General features: G+C 41.4%; 2 protein-coding genes across 2 annotated transcripts; one reads left to right on the top strand and one right to left on the bottom strand.

Annotated features, from left to right (window-relative positions):
• Positions 1-8,903: 8,903 nt before the first annotated feature.
• On the bottom strand, positions 8,904-14,579 carry exoc8 (exocyst complex component 8). The gene is made up of 4 exons (XM_034135643.1): positions 13,330-14,579; positions 12,352-12,605; positions 11,613-11,861; positions 8,904-10,164 (listed from the first exon to the last, which is right to left on the bottom strand). The coding sequence occupies exons 1-4, from the start codon at positions 14,483-14,485 to the stop codon at positions 9,757-9,759; spliced, it is 2,067 nt and encodes a 688-aa protein (XP_033991534.1). The 5' UTR covers positions 14,486-14,579; the 3' UTR covers positions 8,904-9,756.
• A 619-nt stretch (positions 14,580-15,198) lies between these two features.
• Positions 15,199-19,205, top strand: LOC117486970 (sprT-like domain-containing protein Spartan). Its single transcript, XM_034135579.1, has 5 exons — positions 15,199-15,773; positions 16,539-16,638; positions 16,799-16,927; positions 17,019-17,325; positions 17,796-19,205. The coding sequence occupies exons 1-5, from the start codon at positions 15,448-15,450 to the stop codon at positions 18,692-18,694; spliced, it is 1,761 nt and encodes a 586-aa protein (XP_033991470.1). The 5' UTR covers positions 15,199-15,447; the 3' UTR covers positions 18,695-19,205.
• Positions 19,206-21,353: the final 2,148 nt, after the last annotated feature.

The raw sequence follows: 21,353 nt of genomic DNA, 5'->3' as shown, positions 1-21,353 counted from the left end.
TGCCTTATATAGGTATGGTCCTACACTATATTATTCAAATATAACATGATAGGTCCACTTTAAGTTTCCTCTTGTTCCAGTCATTTTTGAGGACATGTAATCATCAACATTTAAAGGCAGGGCTTACGTCACTGTGAGACAGCTCAGCGTGATAGCAAGAGATAAAAGGTGGAGTAAAAGTGTCACGTTGACATCTAGTGCAGAAGTTGTATGGCTTTGAAAGTGTAGCCATCATTGTAAGAAGCTCCTGAAGAAAATCCAAACTGTCAAAGAGCACTATCCCTCTAAAATTACTGTCAAAAGTTATTTTCAGTTTTTTTTTTTACTGAATTAAATAGAAATTGTGTCTACATGTTCTGTACTTTGGTTCCATTTCAGTTAAATTGCAGTTTTTTAATATCTCACAGCTTAAAAGTAAAGCTCGGAAATATACGAGTAAAAAGTGTAATATTTGCCTCTGAATTAATGCATTATCTTTGACTAGAAGTAAAAAGTGAACAGAAAATGGAAATAATCAAGTTCAACATTTGCCTACATATTACAACATTTGACTTACTGCACTGTTGAAAAAGTAATAATAAGTGATGTTTTTAAGATAACATAATGGTGGGGCTAGCCTACTATGCACATATGTAAAACCATAAATAACACAAAAAAGCACTAAGCCTATGTCACATTGCTCACACAAAGTTAAACACAGGCACATATTAAATGATAAAGTGTCTAGTTTTGGGATTTAAAAAAACATAAATGCAAATTGTGCACATACCTGTTCTCCTTCCTGTTCAAGTCCAGTTTTGAATAGCTGTCAGTTTGGTTAGCCTGCCATGTTTGCTCAACTTTCCACTTTGTCCTGTTGCTTAAATGTTGTAATCATATGGCTTCATTTGCACTGGGGACGCTGGGGACATGTCCAGGGAAACACTGGTTTAGTGTCAAGATGTGCAATTTGGACATTTTAGTAAACTTGAATAGAAAATCTAAAACAAACATTGCTCCCGCAGGTAGTGCACTTTCATTTACTGCAGAGCCTCTGAAATGCCATCGGGAGGACCGGGCCTGTTAAGTGGCCTGCTGGCCTGTCGATCTTTTTTTGTATGTATTGTTAACGCAACGCTGCGCAAATGTGGGTCTGCCTCACACAGGGTGACTGTCTACTACATGATGTGGCCTGCCGACATGGCCACTTCCATACCGATCATAAATTAAAGCCCTCGATTGGTCTCTGTGTCATTCAAGCTTGGGAGGGTGTGTGTTGTATGTGTGGCGCGAGAGAGAGAGGGCGCGCACCGGTTACTTGTATTTTTGTTGTTAGCATCTGGTTAGCTAGCTGCTCTAACAGATATAAGGAGCTGTTTCAACAACAAGGTGGAGGGAGAGTCCTCTGCTGTCAGACTGAGAGAGATAACTACAGCTCAGGTGAGGTTAAGGACTCTCTGAGTGTTTAGATAGTTAACTTAGTCTACTCTAAGTTATCTCAGTGGGTCTCAAACGGTTTGGTCACCATTTATGTAAACGCATATTTCCATTTGAGGGGGGACCGGGGAGTGATTAGTCAAATATGCATGAATATGGTCTGGCTGGGTGTATAATTTCCGGCCTGACTTATTGTCCCAGTCCGGCCCTGCACATGCTCATTATTACACTGAATAAACGGGCAGTGTGTTAAGTAGACATTTCTGGAAAAAGACATCCAGTAACACGCCTCAAAACAGAGATTTAAACGACAGTAAACAGGAAACGTTTGGACACTGTCCCAGGTCAGCTGACTGGATCCGACCAATAGGAAAAGGTTCAATCTAGAGACGATATTAAGACGTAAGAAATGTTGTCAGTGTGTCATTTTTATTTTTAATAAATACGTCCACCAACACAAATCCAACACAACTCCTCTTTTCTAATTTTCCAATAATCAAATCAAATCAAATCAAATCAGGTTTTATTTATATAGCACATTTAAAAGCGATTTTTGGTCGAGCCAAAGTGCTGTACATGTAATAAAAACACATTACTACAATCACAATAAACGACAATAAGTTACAACAGATATATATAAAAAACAAAATTAAAATAAAAACACAAGGAAAAGTCAGGAGTCGTGCTCCGCTCTAACTAGAAAGCCAGAGAGAAGAAGTGTGTTTTTAGTTTTGATTTAAAAACCCCTAGGGTCTGGGCCGACCTCACATGGAGGGGCAGAGTGTTCCAGAGCCTGGGGCCAGCTGCTGCGAAGGCTCGGTGCCCTCGGGTTTTAAGCCTGGTCTTGGGCACTACCAGCAGCAGCTGGTCAGCAGACCTTAAAGCTCTGGCTGGGGTGTAGCGCTGGAGGAGTTCAGCTATATAGGCCGGAGCCAGCCCATTTAGTGCTTTAAAAACAAATAAAAGGATTTTAAAATCAATTCTGAACCGAACTGGAAGCCAGTGCAGTGAGGCCAGAATAGGGGTGATGTGGTCACGCTTTTTGTGGCCAGTCAGCAAACGTGCAGCAGCGTTTTGGACTAGCTGCAGGCGTTTAATTGAGGCCTGGTCCATACCCACATACAGAGCGTTGCAATAGTCCAGTCTCGAGGTTACAAAGGCGTTAATAACCCTTTCTAAGTCATTCAAAGATAAATACGACTTGGTTTTGGCCAATAGTCTTATTTTAAAAAAGCAGGATTTTACTACAGTGCTGATCTGCTTGTCGAATTTAAAAGTGCTGGTGAAGGTCACTCCAAGGTTCATGACCGAGGGGAGGATGTTTTTTTTGAGAGACCCCAGAATATCAACCGGAGAGGCTGGAGGTTGCGGTCCAAAAAAGATGACCTCAGTCTTGCTCTCGTTGAGGTTGAGAAAGTTTTTGCTCAGCCAGGATTTTATCTCTGCTAAGCAGTCCATCAGCTGCTGTAGTGAGTTTTTTGACATTTGCTTTTAAAGGCAGATAGATCTGTACATCGTCGGCGTAGCAGTGGAAGGGAATGTTATGTTTTGTGAGAATTGAACCTAGGGGCAGTATGTACAGTAGAAAAAGGATGGGGCCCAGAATCGAGCCTTGGGGAACCCCACAGGTAAGAGGGGCTTTGGCAGAGGAGAAGGCACCTAGCTGCACTGAAAAGCTACGGTCTGTCAGGTAGGACCTGAACCATGCAAGGGCAGAGCCTGTGATGCCAGCGGACTGTTCAAGCCGTGACAACAGGATGCTATGGTCCACAGTGTCAAAGGCAGCTGTCAGGTCTAACAGCACCAAGACAGCTGGGCTACCTGAGTCGGCGGCTAGGAGCAGATCATTAAAAACTCTTTAAAGGGCTGTTTCAGTGCTGTGCATGGGTTTGAAGCCAGACTGGAACTTTTCATGGATTCCATGGATGGTTAAAAAAGACTGCAGCTGGGCGTAGACTACTCGCTCCAGGGCTTTTGATAAAAAAGGTAGCTGGGAGATGGGCCTAAAATTTGCGAGAATGGAGGGGTCGAGATTTTTCTTTTAAGTAGTGGCTTAACCACGGCATGTTTGAAGGCAGCTGGGACACATCCTGAGCTAAGAGAGGTGTTTAAAAGTAATAAAATACTTGCTCCAACTGAATCAAAAACATCTCTGAGAAGGCGAGAGGCAATGCTGTCTGAGGTGCAGTTTGTCGGCCGCAGGTGCTTGACTACATCCGAGAGAGAAGAGAGGGATACAGGCTCAAAGTGTGATAATGTGATTTAAAAAAATTAAATCTTGTAGCACTCGGTCGGTTTGGCTTCGTTTCAATTGTTGTCTTTCTTTAAGCAGACTGCAATGCATCTCTTATTTTAATTGCATGTGCTTAATTTGTGTGAGTATTCTTTAAGGAACTTTTTTTTTAATTATTATATTTTTTGGACAAACCACTTGAACCCACAGTCTCACAGTGACCTGGATTTGCCTGCTTTAACCACTGACCTATACAGCAGCTTAAGCAGGCAGGATTGATTTGAAGTGACTGGATAAAAAAAAAAAAATTCAATTTTCTTTTCAAGTTTTATATAAAAACTTCTTTTAAAAATAATGTATTTAATTCTTATTTTTTATCACTTTAAAAAAAAAAATCATTTTACATTTCTTTATGTTTTCAAGTGAGATTTTATGAGTGTATTTTGTACAATAATTATATTATTATTTTTATTTATTTCATTATTATTTTATTGTATTATTGTGATTATTTTTTGATGTTATCATTATTATTTTATGTTATTTGAATATGTGTTGTTGTAATTCTTCATGTCCCTCGGAGTTCTTCCCTGTCATCAAGTAAAGTTCTACCAAAATCACTTCACGCATCTTCTAACACTTCCCCTGCTGGTCACTTTGTTGAAGGTATAAATCCTTGCTCAGATATAGAAGGGTTGGGTCTGTATGTACGGCCATGTTTGGGATTCAAACCCTCATTCCCACAGCAACAATGGTTATGGGCGGCCTGCTCTAACCTCTGAGCAATACAGCTGCTATATTATTGTTATTAATATTATTATATTTTTCTATTAATATATTTGTTGTCATTTTATTTATTTGTGTGTGTCGGTGGTGGCACGGTCCTGTATTGCTGGCCAGTGCTATTTTTTAAATGTTTTTTAAGTGTTATTATTATTATTATTTGTTGTGTTATTATTTCATTATGTATGTATTTATTTAATTTATTTATTTATTGTATTCTAATTATGTGTAATGTATGTATATCATTTTATTTTATGTTTTTATTATTATTTTAAATGTATTTATAAAAAATGTACTTTTTTATTTTATTACATTTTTACTTTCTTATTTTATTATTATTTCTGTACTCTGTCCATAGGATCAATTTGACTAGAAGGATATGCCCATGATACTGCTTTATGTGCAGTTATCCTGGCTGGAGTAAAGAGCTCCCCATTGATATCAGAACAGCAGATAAACACATCTTTCGAACAGACCAAAAAACACCTGTTTCCACTGCAACTTGGCAACTAAAAAAAACATCTAAAATAAAAATAGAAAATCTCATTCCTCTCATATGTTGCGTTTATTTACAGGATTCTTGCTGTTTGGATTTGAATCCTCATGGTTGATTGCTGTTATTGTAAGTCGCTTTGGATAAAAGCATCAGCTAAATGAAATGTAATGTAGATGTGAAACACTAATTAAAATATATAACATGTGTTTTCATGCTGTGTTTAAAAGATTGGATTATGTATTTGAGTTTACAGCACATTCAGTCTACAAACGACCTATTCCTTTTCTCTTGTTTATTCCTTCAGTGTTGACTGAATGCATTTCTCTGGAGTTATCCCAGCAGCCTGATGCTTCTTCTCTGAGGATAAGCTGATAACCTCACCCGGAGGCTTTCCTCGAGTCCTCCGTCACATCACTGATTAGAACCAGATGAGCTGTGAAGCAGAGAGAACAATCATGTGTTGAATCATGAAGGAAGTCTACAAATATATCTGTGCTCGTTGTGGCACGCTGGGCCCGTGGCTGCTGGGAAATGTTTTAAACAGAGAGAGGAGCACTTGTTTTCATGTTGCAACAACACAAGTCAAATAGGTCTAACTGGGGTTTACTGAAAGGGCAACAGAGACATGTTTCAATATTATATTTTAAAGGTTTTCTTCCCATTTCTTCCAGCAAAACAGGATGATGAGTGGACACATTTTCCCAGTAAAGGGGAATTAATCACATATACTGTAAGGATTTGAGGATTTTCCCCATGGATTACAGTTTAACACTAACTGTAAGCAAAATGTATAAAACATACATTGGAATAATAATAAAACATAATGACATGTTCAATCATGACATTAACACTAAAAGGATTATGAATTGCTTCCTCATAAACAAAATCAATCATAATGTAAGATGTCCTGATTGGGAGCTGCCACAAGAGGGCAGTGTAGTCAATAAAGAAGGACAAAGTCATACAAAGTATTGTTTTGGAATCTGATCTGCGGTGATTTTCTTCTGTTTAAGCAAAGCCACAGATACATGCTTTTTTACAATGCGTTGTAATGTGCTGGTATAGGTTTTAGTGTGATTTTAAAAAGGCAGGGTTTGGGTGTATGTGATGACATGTACACACTCTAGGACTGGCCTACCAAAGAGCCGATTTGTCCTTCATCTGTTCGAACATTTGCAGACCTCCCTACAGAGCCCCTCCTCCAACACACACGAACGCGCACATGACCAATGAGTGCACGAGATAAGTTTGTGCACAGATGGAAGGCTGACAGGCAGGTAGGCCATCCAGTTATTTTAGCCGGGCCGGCTAAAATGATTGGTCGTGCTTTTTACAGTACCACGGCTTCCACAGATGACATTTTTGTATGTATTTATTGTCAAAGCATTTAATATATTCATTGCTATCGGGATGTTAAGAGCATTCCATGGAATATAACAAAAAGTGTTTCTGAAATAAATTACATACCCCACCTTTAAAGTCAAATTAAAATCAAACAATACAAAAACAATCACACATTAAAAGCCAGATTGAAGAGGTGAGTTTTTGTGAGTCTTTTGAAGGTGGGGGCCTGGTTGTTGAGGGCTTTGTGAGTAATGAGGAGGACTTTGAAGTCGATTCTTTGACGGACGGGGAGCCAGTGGAGGTTCTGGAGGACGGGAGTGATGTGGTCTCGGGAGCGGGTGTGGGTGAGGAGGCGGGCAGCAGAGTTCTGGATATGTTAATATAATTGCAGGGAAAGCACTGGTGGAACTAATAACATGTCTGCTGCAAAAAGGTCTATGATCCTGATTTGTTTGGAAAACATTAAGGAACAAGTGCTAAATATACTTTTGGCAGAGAACAAAGGACAAATTGGTGATCCTTATCATTCAAGCAAACACATCGGTCACATTCACATATTGCTCTTCACTATACAGAAGGGGAGCTTTGTTTCTGTATGGGTTGGTTTAACTAGCATTCTTACAGAACAGAAATAATCAGACATGTGGGAAAAGAAACATGCTTGCCTCAAATAGTAACGTCTCTTCTCTTACACGTTATGTACTAAAGAATAGGGCAACAGTCTTTTATCTTTGAGCTTAAAGGAAAGATGTTCAGGAACTACATGTGTTTTATAGATGAAATGTACTCTAACCCAGGGCTGTAGAAGTTGAGTGTTGTTTGAGTTCTGTATTGCCTGCATTCACCAACATGTGACCTTATTAAAGCTGTGAACTCAGGAGAGCAGATGAAAAGCTTTGGAGAGACACTTTAGCATATTGTTGTTGAACAGGACTCGACTTTATGTGAATTGGAGTCGACTTATCCGGGGTCTCGACCTTGATGAAGTAGGCCTTGATTGTAGCAATGCTCTAAACCAGGGCTCTCCAACACGTCGATCGCGAGCTACCGGTAGCTCGCGGGCAGCTTTTCAGTAGCTCGTCGCTCGATTATCGATTATAGCGTAGTAAGGTTGCTTATTGATTTTTCGGCCGCGGTTGGACAATAACGTTTTTTTATTTTAGATTTTTTTCTGTCACACGAATATCAAATGGTCGGTGACGCAGAGATCAAGGAACAGACGTGACAGCAGCACAGCGACAACACACACGGAGCAGTCTGCTTTCTCCACCAGCACGAGTCCAGAACTAACAGCAGAATGACCCGCTCTGAATCAGGCCCTGTCGCTGCGCCTCAGAGACACACAGGGAGGGATTTGTGTTTTTTGAAAAACACTCGTTATCGTCATGTCAGGTTTTTGGTGGATTTAATCAAGTCTTGGATTGCAGAGTATGAATGTCCTCTTGCTATTTTCAGTTGATAAATACTTGTGTAAAGTTTGTGAAGGCAGGAGGAAAGCTTCCGCGATCACCGTCTCCTCTCCGTTCCTCCAAACCCCGCCCCCTCCCTGAAAATAATGAGTGACAGGCTGATAGTGACCCGATAGAAACTTTATTATTCACTTAATCACTGATTGAGATATGATGAAGCTAACTTAATCTCATACATTCATGGAATGTATGTAACAGTAAGACAGAGAATGTAAGTGTGCACCCACATGCACTATTTTTGTTTTTATAATGCTATTGTAAATACTCCTGCTGTTTTCAGACTCAAGTCATGTGTGTCTTTTTTTTAACAGAAGACCGTAGCTAGAAGCTGCAGCTAGACTGCAGAAGTATTAGTTTTTTGTTTTTGAGGATGGAACCATTTTCACACACAGATATAGGGAGGCTAGACCTATACAATTGATTTATTATGGTTTATAATTTAATGTCAAGACGAAGAAGAAGAAGAAAAAGATGGCTGAACAACTGTTCAGTGTCAATCCTGTGGAGATCTCCAAAATAATGTTCAGCTTAAGTCTCAGCAAAACTCACAACATTTCTGGAGCCTTGTAGACCCAGAAAACTATAAGAACATTCACCAAGCAGCACTGAAAATGTCTGCTTTATTTGGTTCTGTTCTACATACCTTTGTGAAGCAGCTTTTTCTGACATGAATGAAATCTAAATACAGAACAAGACCGACTGATGAACATTTAAATGACTCTATTAAGTGAACCTAAGTGGGTCCAGCATACACCTCTATGGTGGACTGTATGCAGTGCCATTAATCTCACTAACAAAAGAGTGAAATGCTTGTAAGGTGGTGATTAAGGACACTTATGTGAATGTTCAGTGATGTACTTATTATGTGGGCCATAATAATATGTGAGAAATCTTCGTTTTCTTGGACCTTATTTTTGATAAGCTTTAGGTATTGCAATTTCACACGTGTACAAAAGTATAGCTTAATTCAACTGATGAGGGCTATGTGAATAAATGTAAGCGATGTGATGCAAGTAGCTCTTGGCCACTTTCATTTTTTGAAAGTAGCTCTCAGATGAAGAAAGGTTGGAGACCCCTGCTCTAAACACATTCACAGGTGAATAATCTTCAGCAATACGTTGTGTTTTTGTGCAACTAATGTGTCTGTTTACAAAAAACACACAGATCAGGTTTGTGCATTAGATCTTTATTCAGTTTCATGTGTTTTTGGAAAACACAATCTTTGCCTCTTATAACCGTGAGCGCTAACCAGTGCATTATATTTTCAGTCGTCCCTTTTCAAACAGTCCTATGCTAGAAAACTTTTTAGTGTCTAATGACGGTCCAGTAGCGTCAAAATCTAAGCTGGGTAAGTTTGCATCAAACATCATATTACATATCATCCAACTTAAGCATAAACATTAGCTTGGCATGGGTACACACTTATTTCATTGATGTCAATAGATTCGATATCTTTGATCAATTGTGTTGTGACATTTCATGGAAACCGGCACGTAACATTGGCAGTCTGATCAGAAATAAATGTATATGTAATCAGCTGTTTGTCTGAAATGTGTCCTAAGGGACTTGTATGTATTGCACACTTACACTGTGCACTTGTTGGTTATCATCATCACACAGTCAAATGGAAACACAAAGGCATTTCAATGTGACTTATTTGATGCTTAGTCACTGACGATGTGATTGTTTCACTGTCAAATGGAACAAGGCTTTCTCATAAATCATTTTAGTGCATCAAAAAAACAAAATCAGATCAGGTTTTATCCATATTAGTCAATAACAATAGGCATTTGTGTGTGTGTGTGTGTGTGTGTGTGTGTGTGTGTGTACAAATTCAGGTGCAAAGTAGCTTGACACTCATACCTATCTTGAGGTATTCTCCTAATGCATCCTTTTAATTATTGTCCGGCAATCTCAAAACATCCAACATCTAGCAGTTTTAAAATGAGAGTTGAAATTGGCAAAACATTCAGTAAAATAGCTTTTCAGTGTTTTTTGGCCAGCGTTTTGTCGTCATCTCACACCATAGACGTTGTGCTCTCTGGGTTGATGCGGACCGGCCTGGTGCTCTTCCTCAGGTCCTGCAGCTGTTTGGCGGGTTTCCCCACGCCTTCTTCGAACCTCCGCTCCACCACGGGCAGCACGGTGTCGTGGAGGAAGGAGGCGTTCTGCATGATGAAGGCCTTCTTCTCGGGGTCCTGCTCGCAGCGCAGGCTGTAGTCCACGTGCTGCACGGCCACCAGGATGATCTCCCGCAGGCTCTCCAGCAGCACCATGTGCAGCTCGGGGAAGTACAGCTTCAGACCCTCCTCCAGGAAGCTCATCATCTGCTTGGTGAAGGCCACGATGGTGTAGCTCAGGTTCACCCAGCAGTCATCCCCCGTGTACTGGTCGAAGCTGGCGATGCCACAGCTGCGCATCTCGTCCTGCAGAGGAAAGATTTATATCGTGACAGTGATTAACATTCATTATGAAAGCTAGTTATGCTGCTGCAAGTCAAAAAGGTCCCAAATTGGGATAAACAAAGTACATCTTATCTTGTTTATCTTATGAACACTAAGCATCTAGTTGGTTTTTCCTGGGAAAAAGATCTTCTGCACTGAGTTAGCAATCACTACAGACTTTACATTACATTACATGTTAGACGCTTTTATCCAAAGCGACTTACATACTCAATACTGTGGGCAATCCCCACAGGAGCAATTTGGGGTGAAGTGTCTTGCCCAGGGACACAACGACATGCTGACTGCAGTGGGGTTTGAACCTGTGCTCCCCTGATCCGAACACCAACACACTAATCCACTGCGCCACAGCCTCCCTTTACAAATTATTTTCACCATGCTTCAAAGTAGGGCTGTGCGATTATGGCAAAAATCCTAATCACGATTATTTTTGGTCAATAATTGATATCACGATTATTAAAAACGATTATCCATTTACTTTGAAAACATCCATTTATTGAAACAAAAATGTGAACAATACGTTTTTAACAGTTGATTACCCTGAACTTTAAGTATAATTCAACTGAAAAACCAAAAAAATTAAAAATTAAAAAAAATAATAATTACATTTTTTTTTTTTTTTTATAAAAATAATAATCGTTTTATTTCGATTACGTTGTTTTCGTAATCGTTGCAAGCCAAAATCGTAATCGAGATTAAAATACGATTAATTGCACAGCCCTACTTCAATGTTTCCAATAGTCCAAAGTTGTATATATATATATATATATATATATATACCCTTTTTTGTGTGTTGTGTTTCTTTTATTTAATGGCATTTTGTAATGTTTGCATGGTTACATTTAAGTGTATGGTTGTATTGGTTAACATATATTGTATGTATGGGTATACATGTATGGGTATATTTGTGTAGATAGATAAATGTTTATTTTTTGGTTATACAGTGGGGTTGTAACGGAGGTGATCTCTGGGCCCATAGATCTCGGCCTCCGTTACGGATTGTATAGCTTCATTGTTGGTGATTGTGTTCACCTGGTGCCTGTGTTGTCTCCTCCCCCCTCACCTGTGTTATCTTATTGGCTTGATTAGTCCTGTGTGTATTTAGGCTCTGTTAGTGTGTGTGAGATCCTTGTTGCTGGTGACTGTGTTCACGTGGACAGTAATATTGAGGCTGTGTCATGTACCACAATGAGAAATAAATGCCCACACCGGGTTGTATTTGGGACGTTCTGCCTCTGCCTCCTTGCTTGGTCGGTCAGCTTCACAGGGGTATATAAACATTTCAATTGTTTTGCTTCCGTTCAGTTGTGAGCTGATAGCATGACTGCTAAAAACAACTCAATAGCAGCTCAGAACAGGACAGCTGAGAACCAATTAACACTACAAGAAAAACGAGTTGAATCCAAACCCACCTTGAGTTTAGTCAGAGCCTCGGGGGTCATGAGGTTCATCTTCCTCCACATCTCCTCAGAGTTGCGGTGCTTGGTGGCCTCGATGATGATGTCGTTGTAGCTCTGCAGCGCCGCCTTGATGTCTTTGACCAGCAGCGACTGCAGCGTGAAGGTCAGGTCCAGGCCGATCTCCGTCAGCTGCTGGCAGTGCTCCTTCGCCTTTTTAACACACTCTGCTGCTGTGGACAGGCTCTCCTTACTGTCAAACACCTGAGGAACACAATAAGTCACTTCACTAGGATATCACTTTGATATTTCACAGGAATAAATACACCTTCACTCGGTTCAAATGACAAATATCCCCCTGTGGTAACCATATCATGTATTACTTATGAGACTTTCTGACTCAGCATACCATAATAACCAAGTGAGGCTGTCCAACAACATCATCTCAGACCCAAAGCATGTTCTGAACAGAGAATATGAACTGCTACCATCTAATGGAGATCACTAAAGTCAGACTGAAGCATCCTTTGTGCTCCAGTCAGTCCTCACAGTAGCTGAATCCAGATCAAATGCACGCTGAAGGCTCTTTGAGCAGGTTTCCCCTCAGTGATTGTGCTGTTCTGTTAAATGTGTGTTGTTTGTTTTTCATGTATTGTGTCTTGACATGTGTCTGTTGATGTTACACATGGAGCTGCTGTGATGCAAGTCACATTTCAGACTTGATCTGACCATTAAAGTATTATCCTCTACATACCTGCTTGCTGAAGGCGTCCACAAACATCCTCATGGTGGTTTTGGACCAGACCACGAAGGCGGAGTAGCAGCCCGTGTTCCCGGCAAAGTCCATCTCGAACTCCTTGGCCGTCTCCAGCAGGCTGGTGAAGAAGATGTTGCAGAGTTTGTGGATGTAGAGCAGCGTGGCTCCCTCTATACGCAGCTGCCGGATGGCCGTCTGCACCGCCGCAGCTCGGTTCTTCAGGAACAACTCGCAGGCCTTAGTGGACTGGCCTGAAAACACAGTAAATACGATTCAAATTTACAACAAAAAGGACACGGCATTTTCAAATGTTGTGATAACCAATCATACATATGTGGTTTAAAACTGATCCTTACACATTTTGGCTGAATATCAAGGTGGACTGGCATGTCAAAAACTATTCAAATGTACTGCAAATGTGATCTAATGTTGTGATTCAGGGTATTTAACATGATTTAATAACCATTTACGCTTGTTCTTACACGTTTTTGACAAAATATCCTAAGATTTGACTGCTTGTAGCAACAAGAAAACATTTTGTTTACTCCATACAATGCATTGAGTACTTAAAAGTGCAGAAAATACTTTTAAACCACTTTAGAACATAATATATGAAGATAAAAAGAACCAATAATATATATGATCAGTAAAATAAATAAATACTATTTGGAATTTAGTGATTTAAAGAAAAGAAAAATGCTTTTTATTATTAAATATTAGTTTTGTTGGACTCAAATAAGTCTTTAAAAGTGTTCTGCTGGGAGAATTTGAGCTAGCAGATTTAACTACCACATGCAAAATGATTGTAAACAGTGTAGGAGTGGGAAGTAAATCAGTAACAATCCCTTATCCACTCCTGTCAAGGTGCCCTTTAACTTGGAGACACTGTAGTTTCCCTGCAGAAAAGCAATGTTGACTTTTGAGTTGATGTGTAAGGTGCTATTAATGAAAGATAACCAAAAAACAAAGCAGGACCTAGTCTGATCAGCTGGCACACGGCCCTCCTGGTGGCTTTAGGCCCCCCCCGAAGGGACCGATCTGGAGACAGCTCGAACACCAGGACCTCGGTCAGCTGGCGCAGCCGCTCCTCCACCTTCAGCCGCAGCTCTTTGACCCTCTGGTTGACCGGCTGCTCCTTCAGATACTCGTTGAGTTTGTCCACCAGGTCCACGGCGCCCTCGAAGTCTCTCTGGGCGATGCAGACGTCCAGATCCTCGGGCAGCTCCTGGATCCACTCGAGGCTGAGGTCCACGCTTTCCTCTGCCTCCCCTGCTGGCTGATGTTCTTCCTCCTGATCGAAAGGATTGGTGGACACCTCGGCCCTCACAGGAGACACGGGGACCTCCTCCTCCTTCTTGTGCCTGTCCTTGGTGACTTTGTTCTTCTTGGTTTCGTCCAGGATCTCCAGCCACTCCTTCTTGATCTTGCTGTTCTCCGCCTGGAAGATGCGACTGTCGGGGAACATGAGGATCTTGAACATGTCCTTCATGGGAGGGTTGTCCTTCACGTTGACCACAGCGAAGCTCTCCAGGTCGTACAGGGCGTTGTATTTATACTTCACGGTTCCCCTGCGGTTGGGCAGCCAGGTGGCGATTAGCAGACAGTCGTTCATGAGGAAAGCGTGCACCTTCTGGATGGGGGACATGTTGTCAACATCAAACTCAACAAGGTCACCATTGTAGACAAGATGCCTCCCTGGGGTGTCCATGATGTTTTTACCCCCTTCTACTTTCTCCAGCAGGGAGGTGAGTGTCCTCTGCTTCAGCTCCTCTGTCTCTTTGGGGAAAGCAGCCTGCATCTCTTTAGAGGTCTCATCCTTATCTGTGGATATCAAGGCCTGAGTGATGCTCTCCATGATGCTCTTCTGCTCGGTCAGGATGTGGCTCAGCTGGTACATCTCGCTCTCCAAGTAGGATATCTCTTTAGCAGTTTCAATGAACTGTCTGTAGTTCTTGTAGACATTTTTCTTCAGGTTTTGAGCCGTTTCGTCGGCCAGGTTTTGGATCTTTTGACGGTGTTCCTGCAGATCTCTGTCTCCATCGGACTGCTGGGACAGCTGCTTCACGTAATTTTGCGGGTCGAAATTCTGTGATTCGAGCAGTTTGCGAAGTCTGTTCCCCGTTTCCGACATTTCTGTGGTGTGTGTGTTCCCTTATTTAGATAAAATAGTGATACATGTAGACAGAAGAAGAGTTCATCGATTCATGTCCGCTTGCAACCCAAACAGGAAGTTGCCACCCTAAACGTCACGGGATTCCGAAAATGAAGTGGCCAACAAATGTCATCAAAACAAATATATGTATTACAAATATGATCGTTTTTAACATTATAAATTGTTCTAAATTACATACATTATCAATGTAAAGGATAAATAACACTTTTTTTGAGGCAGAATATCCTTTATTTGATCAGTAAACTACAACGAAATAACACCGGGTGCATTTTAGGTTGGCCAACCACAAGCAGCCTACAAGAATTAAAGAAGACAACAATTCCCACAATTCCTTGCTGTATTTGAAACCGTTCGAAACAAGGTGTGGCCAAGTTAACAACAAATCTAGATCCGGAAATGAGTGTCACAATAAGAGCAAACAATCATGATTTAAACACAGGTCGAGGAATAACTAAAGAAACGCTCATGTGTAAGGCTCCTGATAATTGTAATTTTATCATTTTGATATTCATTAAACATACACGCATTTTCTTTATTGTATTTATTTGAGTTTTACATTTTACAACAAATAGTTACATTATAGTTGTTTTGGAAGTTTTATTTTGAAATTCTTAACGGATGTTATTTGGTTGCATTGTGATAGACTTCATGCAAAAAACCGTTGGCGCTAGCTTCGGACTGACAGTTAGCAGGAAAATCTTCGTCCAACATGAAGATTTGCGTGTTTTTAATGAAAGTATGACACAAATGTAATTTTTTGTACATGTCTTATATCTGTCAGACTGTTTTCTGGCTCCGGTGATTATGTCACTTGCTGTTTGAGAGCCTTTTATAAGCTACGTTAACTAGTTAGCCCGAACAACCAAAGCTAAGTGGCTAGCTACCTCAGTTTGCATAATCTTTTATGTATTGTTTTTGTAATGGATGAAGATTTTATGCTAGCTCTTCGGCTCCAGGAGCAGTTTGACAATGAATACGAGACACCATCATATTCATCCAGTGCCTTTGATGATGAAGGCTTCGAACAGAGCAGTAAAAAACGGAAAGTGGAGGTATCTGGAGGCGGTGTTGTTCCCTACTGGAAGCCGAAAGTGCAGCCCGACAGGCCGTTGTCCATCGTGGACTCCTCCTGGGAGACGCTGGACCCCAGCCCCGATGTCAGAGCCATGTTTCTGGAGTTCAATGACACTTTCTTCTGGGGTAAACTCAACGGTGTGGAGGTGAAGTGGAGCCCAAGGATGACACTGTGAGTCACATTATACTGTGTTATGATTGATTGTGTTGTCATTGTTGTCAGAAACCAAAACCATGCTGACGTGTAGGTGCAGTAATGCCCTCAGTTTAAAAAAAATAAAATGTTTACATCATTTTTGGGGTGTTGGTGTGACCATTGGAGAGATGATAAGGTTATGTCACTATTTAAAGCAGTGGTCTAATGACGCTAGATGCATGTATTTAAGTACTTATATATTGCCTTACCATATACTCATACTCCACTACATCTCTGAGGCAAATATAGTACTTTTTATTCCACACACAGCAGTTTTAGTTCGTTTTCAGATCACTTTTGTATACCCTTTCTGTCCAGTAAAACACATGTATCTATTTTAAAATGTGAATGTTGTTGATTAACTGACCAATTATTTTCTGAGATGTAGCTGTACAAATTTGCCAACTTAGCAATAAAATGCAACATAAACATCAATGCAGCAATAATATTGATCTAAAAACATCATAAATCTTAGCAAAACTCTTAAAGAGACCATTCTACTGCTTTTGATGTATAATACTTACATACTTTTCTGAATTTGGGTTTAAAATGCAGGACTTTTACTCATAGTGGATTATTTTCCCAGTGTGGTATTGTTACTTTTACCAAAATAAGGGACCTGAATACATCTTCCACCTCTGGTTTGAACTAGCCAGTAAACCAGTGCTGCTGGTGCTTATAGGGTTCATGAAAGGGCCGTCTGTCTCTAATGTTTCCTTCTGTTTTGATGCTTTTGTTCAGGTGTGCTGGTGTGTGTTCTTATGAGGGCCGAGGGGGTCTGTGCTCAATCAGACTGAGTGCGCCTCTGCTGAAGCTCAGACCGAGAAAAGACCTGGTGCAGGTGAGGTGGCTAGTTACACTAATCTTGCTTTTTCAGAAGTGTTTGGCTTATGACATATTGTATAACAACAAGACAACAATCAAAACAACACTGAAAAGAGTAGACACAATTTAGTATTTATTCACACTGGTTACTACTGTTCTTCTTTTTGTTTCCACAGACTCTCCTTCATGAAATGATCCACGCGCTGCTGTTTGTGACCCAGAACAACCGAGACAGAGACGGTCACGGCCCTGAGTTCTGCAAACACATGGACCGGATCAACGATGCCACCGGGACACGGATTTCTGTAAGTGGATCTTCTATTACACATTGTATGTATTAAGTCTGTTTTTAGCTTAGATTAATGAATAATAAATAAACCCATGTCTTATTCTCAGGTCTACCACAGTTTCCACGATGAGGTGGACGTGTACCGGCAGCACTGGTGGAAATGCAACGGGCCCTGTCAGAACCGCAAGCCCTACTTTGGTTTCGTAAAGAGGGCCATGAACCGGGCTCCTTCTTCTCAGGATCCGTGGTGGGGAGACCACAGGAGGACGTGTGGAGGGACCTACACCAAGGTCAAAGAGCCAGAGGGATACGGCAAAAAAGGCAAGAAGGGCGGCAAGCTGGAGGGTGAAACAGACGAGAAGGCCTCAGAGAAGAAGGCCTCTGGAAATGAAAAGCCCCCGAGCACAACTACAGGTGAGGAGGTCGTTCTTCTGCTGTGATAACTAGTCCTTCATACATTTTAAGTAAATCATGGTTAAGTCACTATCTATCCCTAAATGAGGTAACACAATGATTTTTAAGCCTAAAATACGATCAACTTGCTCCTTAAAACAGAGTGTATATCAGTGTATGTTCTTTTTAGCTTATGCTAGCCTAGCGAGCACTTGTTTGCTTTGGTCGTACAATGACCCAGATGAATCAAAAGGATGAGAGTCCAAAATAAGTAAGAGTGAGATTCAGAAACATTCAAATTACAGCTTATCACCAAAGATGTCGCCTGAAGAAAACAACATCTTCAAAAGTGTAATTTTCAGGCAGATAACACGATTTCTCGAGGCTCAAGGTTAGCAACAGGTCTTAGATAATCATTTAAAAGTGTAATCTTATAATCTATTTGGTCTGACATCACAGAAAGTCTCAAATATATACTTATTTCCCCTCAGTTTCCGTATCACAGGACATAAGGAACCTCATCCCATTCAGTGGCAAAGGCTTCCAGCTTGGAGGGAATCCCCAACCCTCACCAGTGGTGCCTCCCTCTCCAAAGAAGCTCTTCCCGCCATCCTCTCCAGCTAAAAGTCTTGTCCCCTCCATCAGACCAGCTTCCTCCATGGTGCAGAAGCCACTTAAGAAGAAGTCTGTCGGCAACACCAGAGCTTTTATCAACATCAACGGCTCTCCGGTGAGAATCTCCAGACCCCACAGCGGCAGCAGCCGTAGCCAAGACGTAGATAAAAACACACAGAGGTCCATAGAAGGCCTCTTTGACAGCACGAGCCTCAGGAAGTCAACGGGTCAATCCTCTAACCCAGAAACTAAAAGAGATTCTCCTAATGCTGCTTTCTCTGCGTCTGGCGTCATTCCTAAACAGCTGAATAACAATCTAACATCTACGGCTAGTCCGAGTAAACCCAGCCATTCTGTGGTTTCAACAGGAACCAAAGGCAGCCCTGTTAAACCATCACAGTCCAAGTATTTCAGTCAAACTAACAGCGACGGTAAATCAGGAGCTTCCGGTTCTGCTCCGGCATCGAGGAAGAGGCCGTGGGACGACCGCGGGAACTCCCCCAGCATCTATGACTTTTTCCAGAAGGCATTAGGCAGCGATTCAGCAGCGCCGAGGGAGTTGGGGAAGACAAAAGCACCCGCAATGCAGCAAAGAACTGCCACTGCCACTTCCTCTGCATCCTCCTCTACTTCCTCGCTCCCTGGGATGCTCACTTTTACCCCCTCCTCCTCTTCCTCGTCTTCCTCCTCCGCGCTGACGGTCAGCTGTCCCGTGTGCCAAACGCAGGTGCCGGAGTCAGACATCAACCAGCATCTTGATTCCTGCCTCTCCTGAGGAGTAAGGCGGAGCTCGTTGAGAAGGTGAAAGGGACGTTGCAATAAAGTTGAAAATGTTAGGTGGAGTTTCAGGGAGTTTGCTGTGTTGAGTTTTAGTGACTTCCTCTGACCAAATCTTCTCAACAAAGTCAAAATACTTTCCGTTTTATTTGAAAATAATGGTTTTTACCTCACTGTCATGGTCACATTTCTTCTCTCACAAGTGCCGTCTGACATTGAATGCCTACAGCAGGGTATAACAGATAATGTAAGGAATTGTATTGAATTAATTATGTCTTTTTCATCTGGCAAAATGTCATTCCAGTAAGTTCTCTCTGATTTGTGAACCAGAAACTAAAGCGTTCTTCTTTTTTGTATGTTTAACATTTAAAGGATGACGTTCTTATATTACATTCTATCATGCTCATCAGAAAAGCTCTCAAGGTGCTGCTCTTAACATTGGTGTGTGTGTGTGTGTGTGTGTGTGTGTGTGTGTGTGTGTGTGTGTGTGTGTGTGTGTGTGTGTGTGTGTGTGTGTGTGTGTGTGTGTGTGTGTGTGTGTGTGTGTGTGTGTGTGTGTGTGTGTGGTGTGTGTGTGTGTGTGTGTGTGTGTGTGTGTGTGTGTGTGTGTGTGTGTGTGTGTGTGTGTGTGTGTGTGTGAGATATATGGATCCTCCACCTACAATCTGCTGGTGCTGCCCTTCGCACCACCTGACCTCTGCTGATCTGGAGTCAGCTTTCAGACTGGCTATTTATTTCTGCACCTCTTTGCATTTACACTGCAGGGGTCAGAGAGTGCACGGTATCTGTGACTGTAATTCAGTGTTCTTGATGACACAGATCCACTGTAGATACACCGAGGATGTTTTGTTGACGTGTTTGTGTTTTAATGTTTTGAGTTCGAAATGTACATTTTACTGCTACTTTAAGATCATTTTATATGTTTGTTCCACTTTTATACGTTGGAGGAAAGTTTTGAATATGTTGAGATTTTGTTGCCAAATAAAACATTTTCACTGTTCTGTTTGGAGCGTGTCCCAGTATCTAACATTTTATCATCACATCGATAAAAAAAATAACTTTAATGAGTAAATAACAAAAAAACTTGATAGATTTGCACCATCAGTTCTGAATCCAGTATTAATGAAATTTCAAGCAGCTACAACCATCTGTTTTCATCATGCAGAGTTTTATAGAGTGCTACGCAAAAAACACTGACTGCACTAAACCATTAAGATATATATATATATTTCAGACTTTCTTATTTAAATATGTCCAGAAATATGCATTATATTATCAAGTATCTAGCATATTAGCAACTATTAAGTCTGACTCCAGAAGAACACATTTACTTACTTACTTAACACGGATGAAAGTGTAACTGTTACCCTTTAAAGGTCCCATGTCATGCTTTTCTGGTTATTACCCGTCCCCTTGTGTGTTATGTAGCTTTTTCTGCATGTAAACGGTCTGCAGAGTCACAAACCCTCAAAGTACACCCTGTAGCGAGTAAAACTCTAACACAGAAAAGACCTGTCTATGCTGCCCCAGAACGCCTCTTTGGACATTTCTCTTTTTCCATTGTTTTCTTCCTGGGTACAGTGACGTGCCCATACCCAAATGGACCCATTGGTCCAAATGGACCAATCCGCGGAGCCGTTACGTTAAGTCCGTGGATTGGTCAAAATGGACCAATCCGCTGACTTCCTCACACACACACACTCAATCTTTTCTCAGCTGCAGCTCGGCTGATTTCTCCTCCCTGAGACAGCGGGACGCGGCGAGGCTGTGAGTCGGTGTGTGTGTGTGTTCGGGCTGGGTTTCGCTGTCTCGCAGACGGCCACTGGGCTCACAGGGAGGGGGGGGGCAGGAGCTCCAACAGTCCGTTTAGGACAGAGAGTGAATACACATACTATACAGAGATGCTGTATGAAAAACCAATGAGATTTTGGAACATTGCACAATATAAATCTATTCTAGTAGACCTCAACAATGGAATTATGATCAGTAGAAATGGCCATGACATGGGACCTTTAATCATGCAATAGTGTGTGCTAGCTAACCTGTGCTAAATCACTGCACCACACCAATCTGTAGCAGGAAACTAGTGTCTATATATTTTCATATTAAAAGCTAGTATTGTATGAACCATAAAAAAGGTTAATTCAAACGTGGCACTTTAGGCTGCCCTACACGTTATTGTAAGCTTACATCTGCAACTCAATGTGATTCATATAGAGTAACGTGGGCTCACTGCTGTGTCTGTGTTTTATCTAAGAACCCCTTAGCTAAAACACACACATAGAATGAGGAGTTGTACTTGAGACAAGAGAAGAGAAGGACATATAGTGGGTGTAACGGAGCTGGTTGGTGAGCAGAAATGGGGAGGAGGGGGAGGTCAGAGGTCAGACAGCGGGAGGCCAGCTGCTGGTCAGGACTACGCCCTCCTGTCCCTGCAGAATGGAGAGAGGCCAGGAGGGTGACAGAGCACGAGAGCTAATCACACATCTCATTCAAACACCACAGACTGATGCTGCTGCTACACACACCGCTGATCATCCTCTCTCTGCACGTGTGAGGGGAGAATAGATCTGGGACAGAAAGCATGGAGGTTCTCTGATGTTTGAGGTATAACATGTGATGTTTAAAGAAAAGAAGAACAGGTTTTGTTTTGTTAT

This window comes from Trematomus bernacchii, unplaced genomic scaffold (assembly GCF_902827165.1).
Source record: "Trematomus bernacchii unplaced genomic scaffold, fTreBer1.1, whole genome shotgun sequence".
NCBI classification, from domain to species: Eukaryota; Metazoa; Chordata; class Actinopteri; order Perciformes; family Nototheniidae; genus Trematomus; species Trematomus bernacchii.
This window is presented reverse-complemented; position numbering and strand designations above follow the sequence as displayed.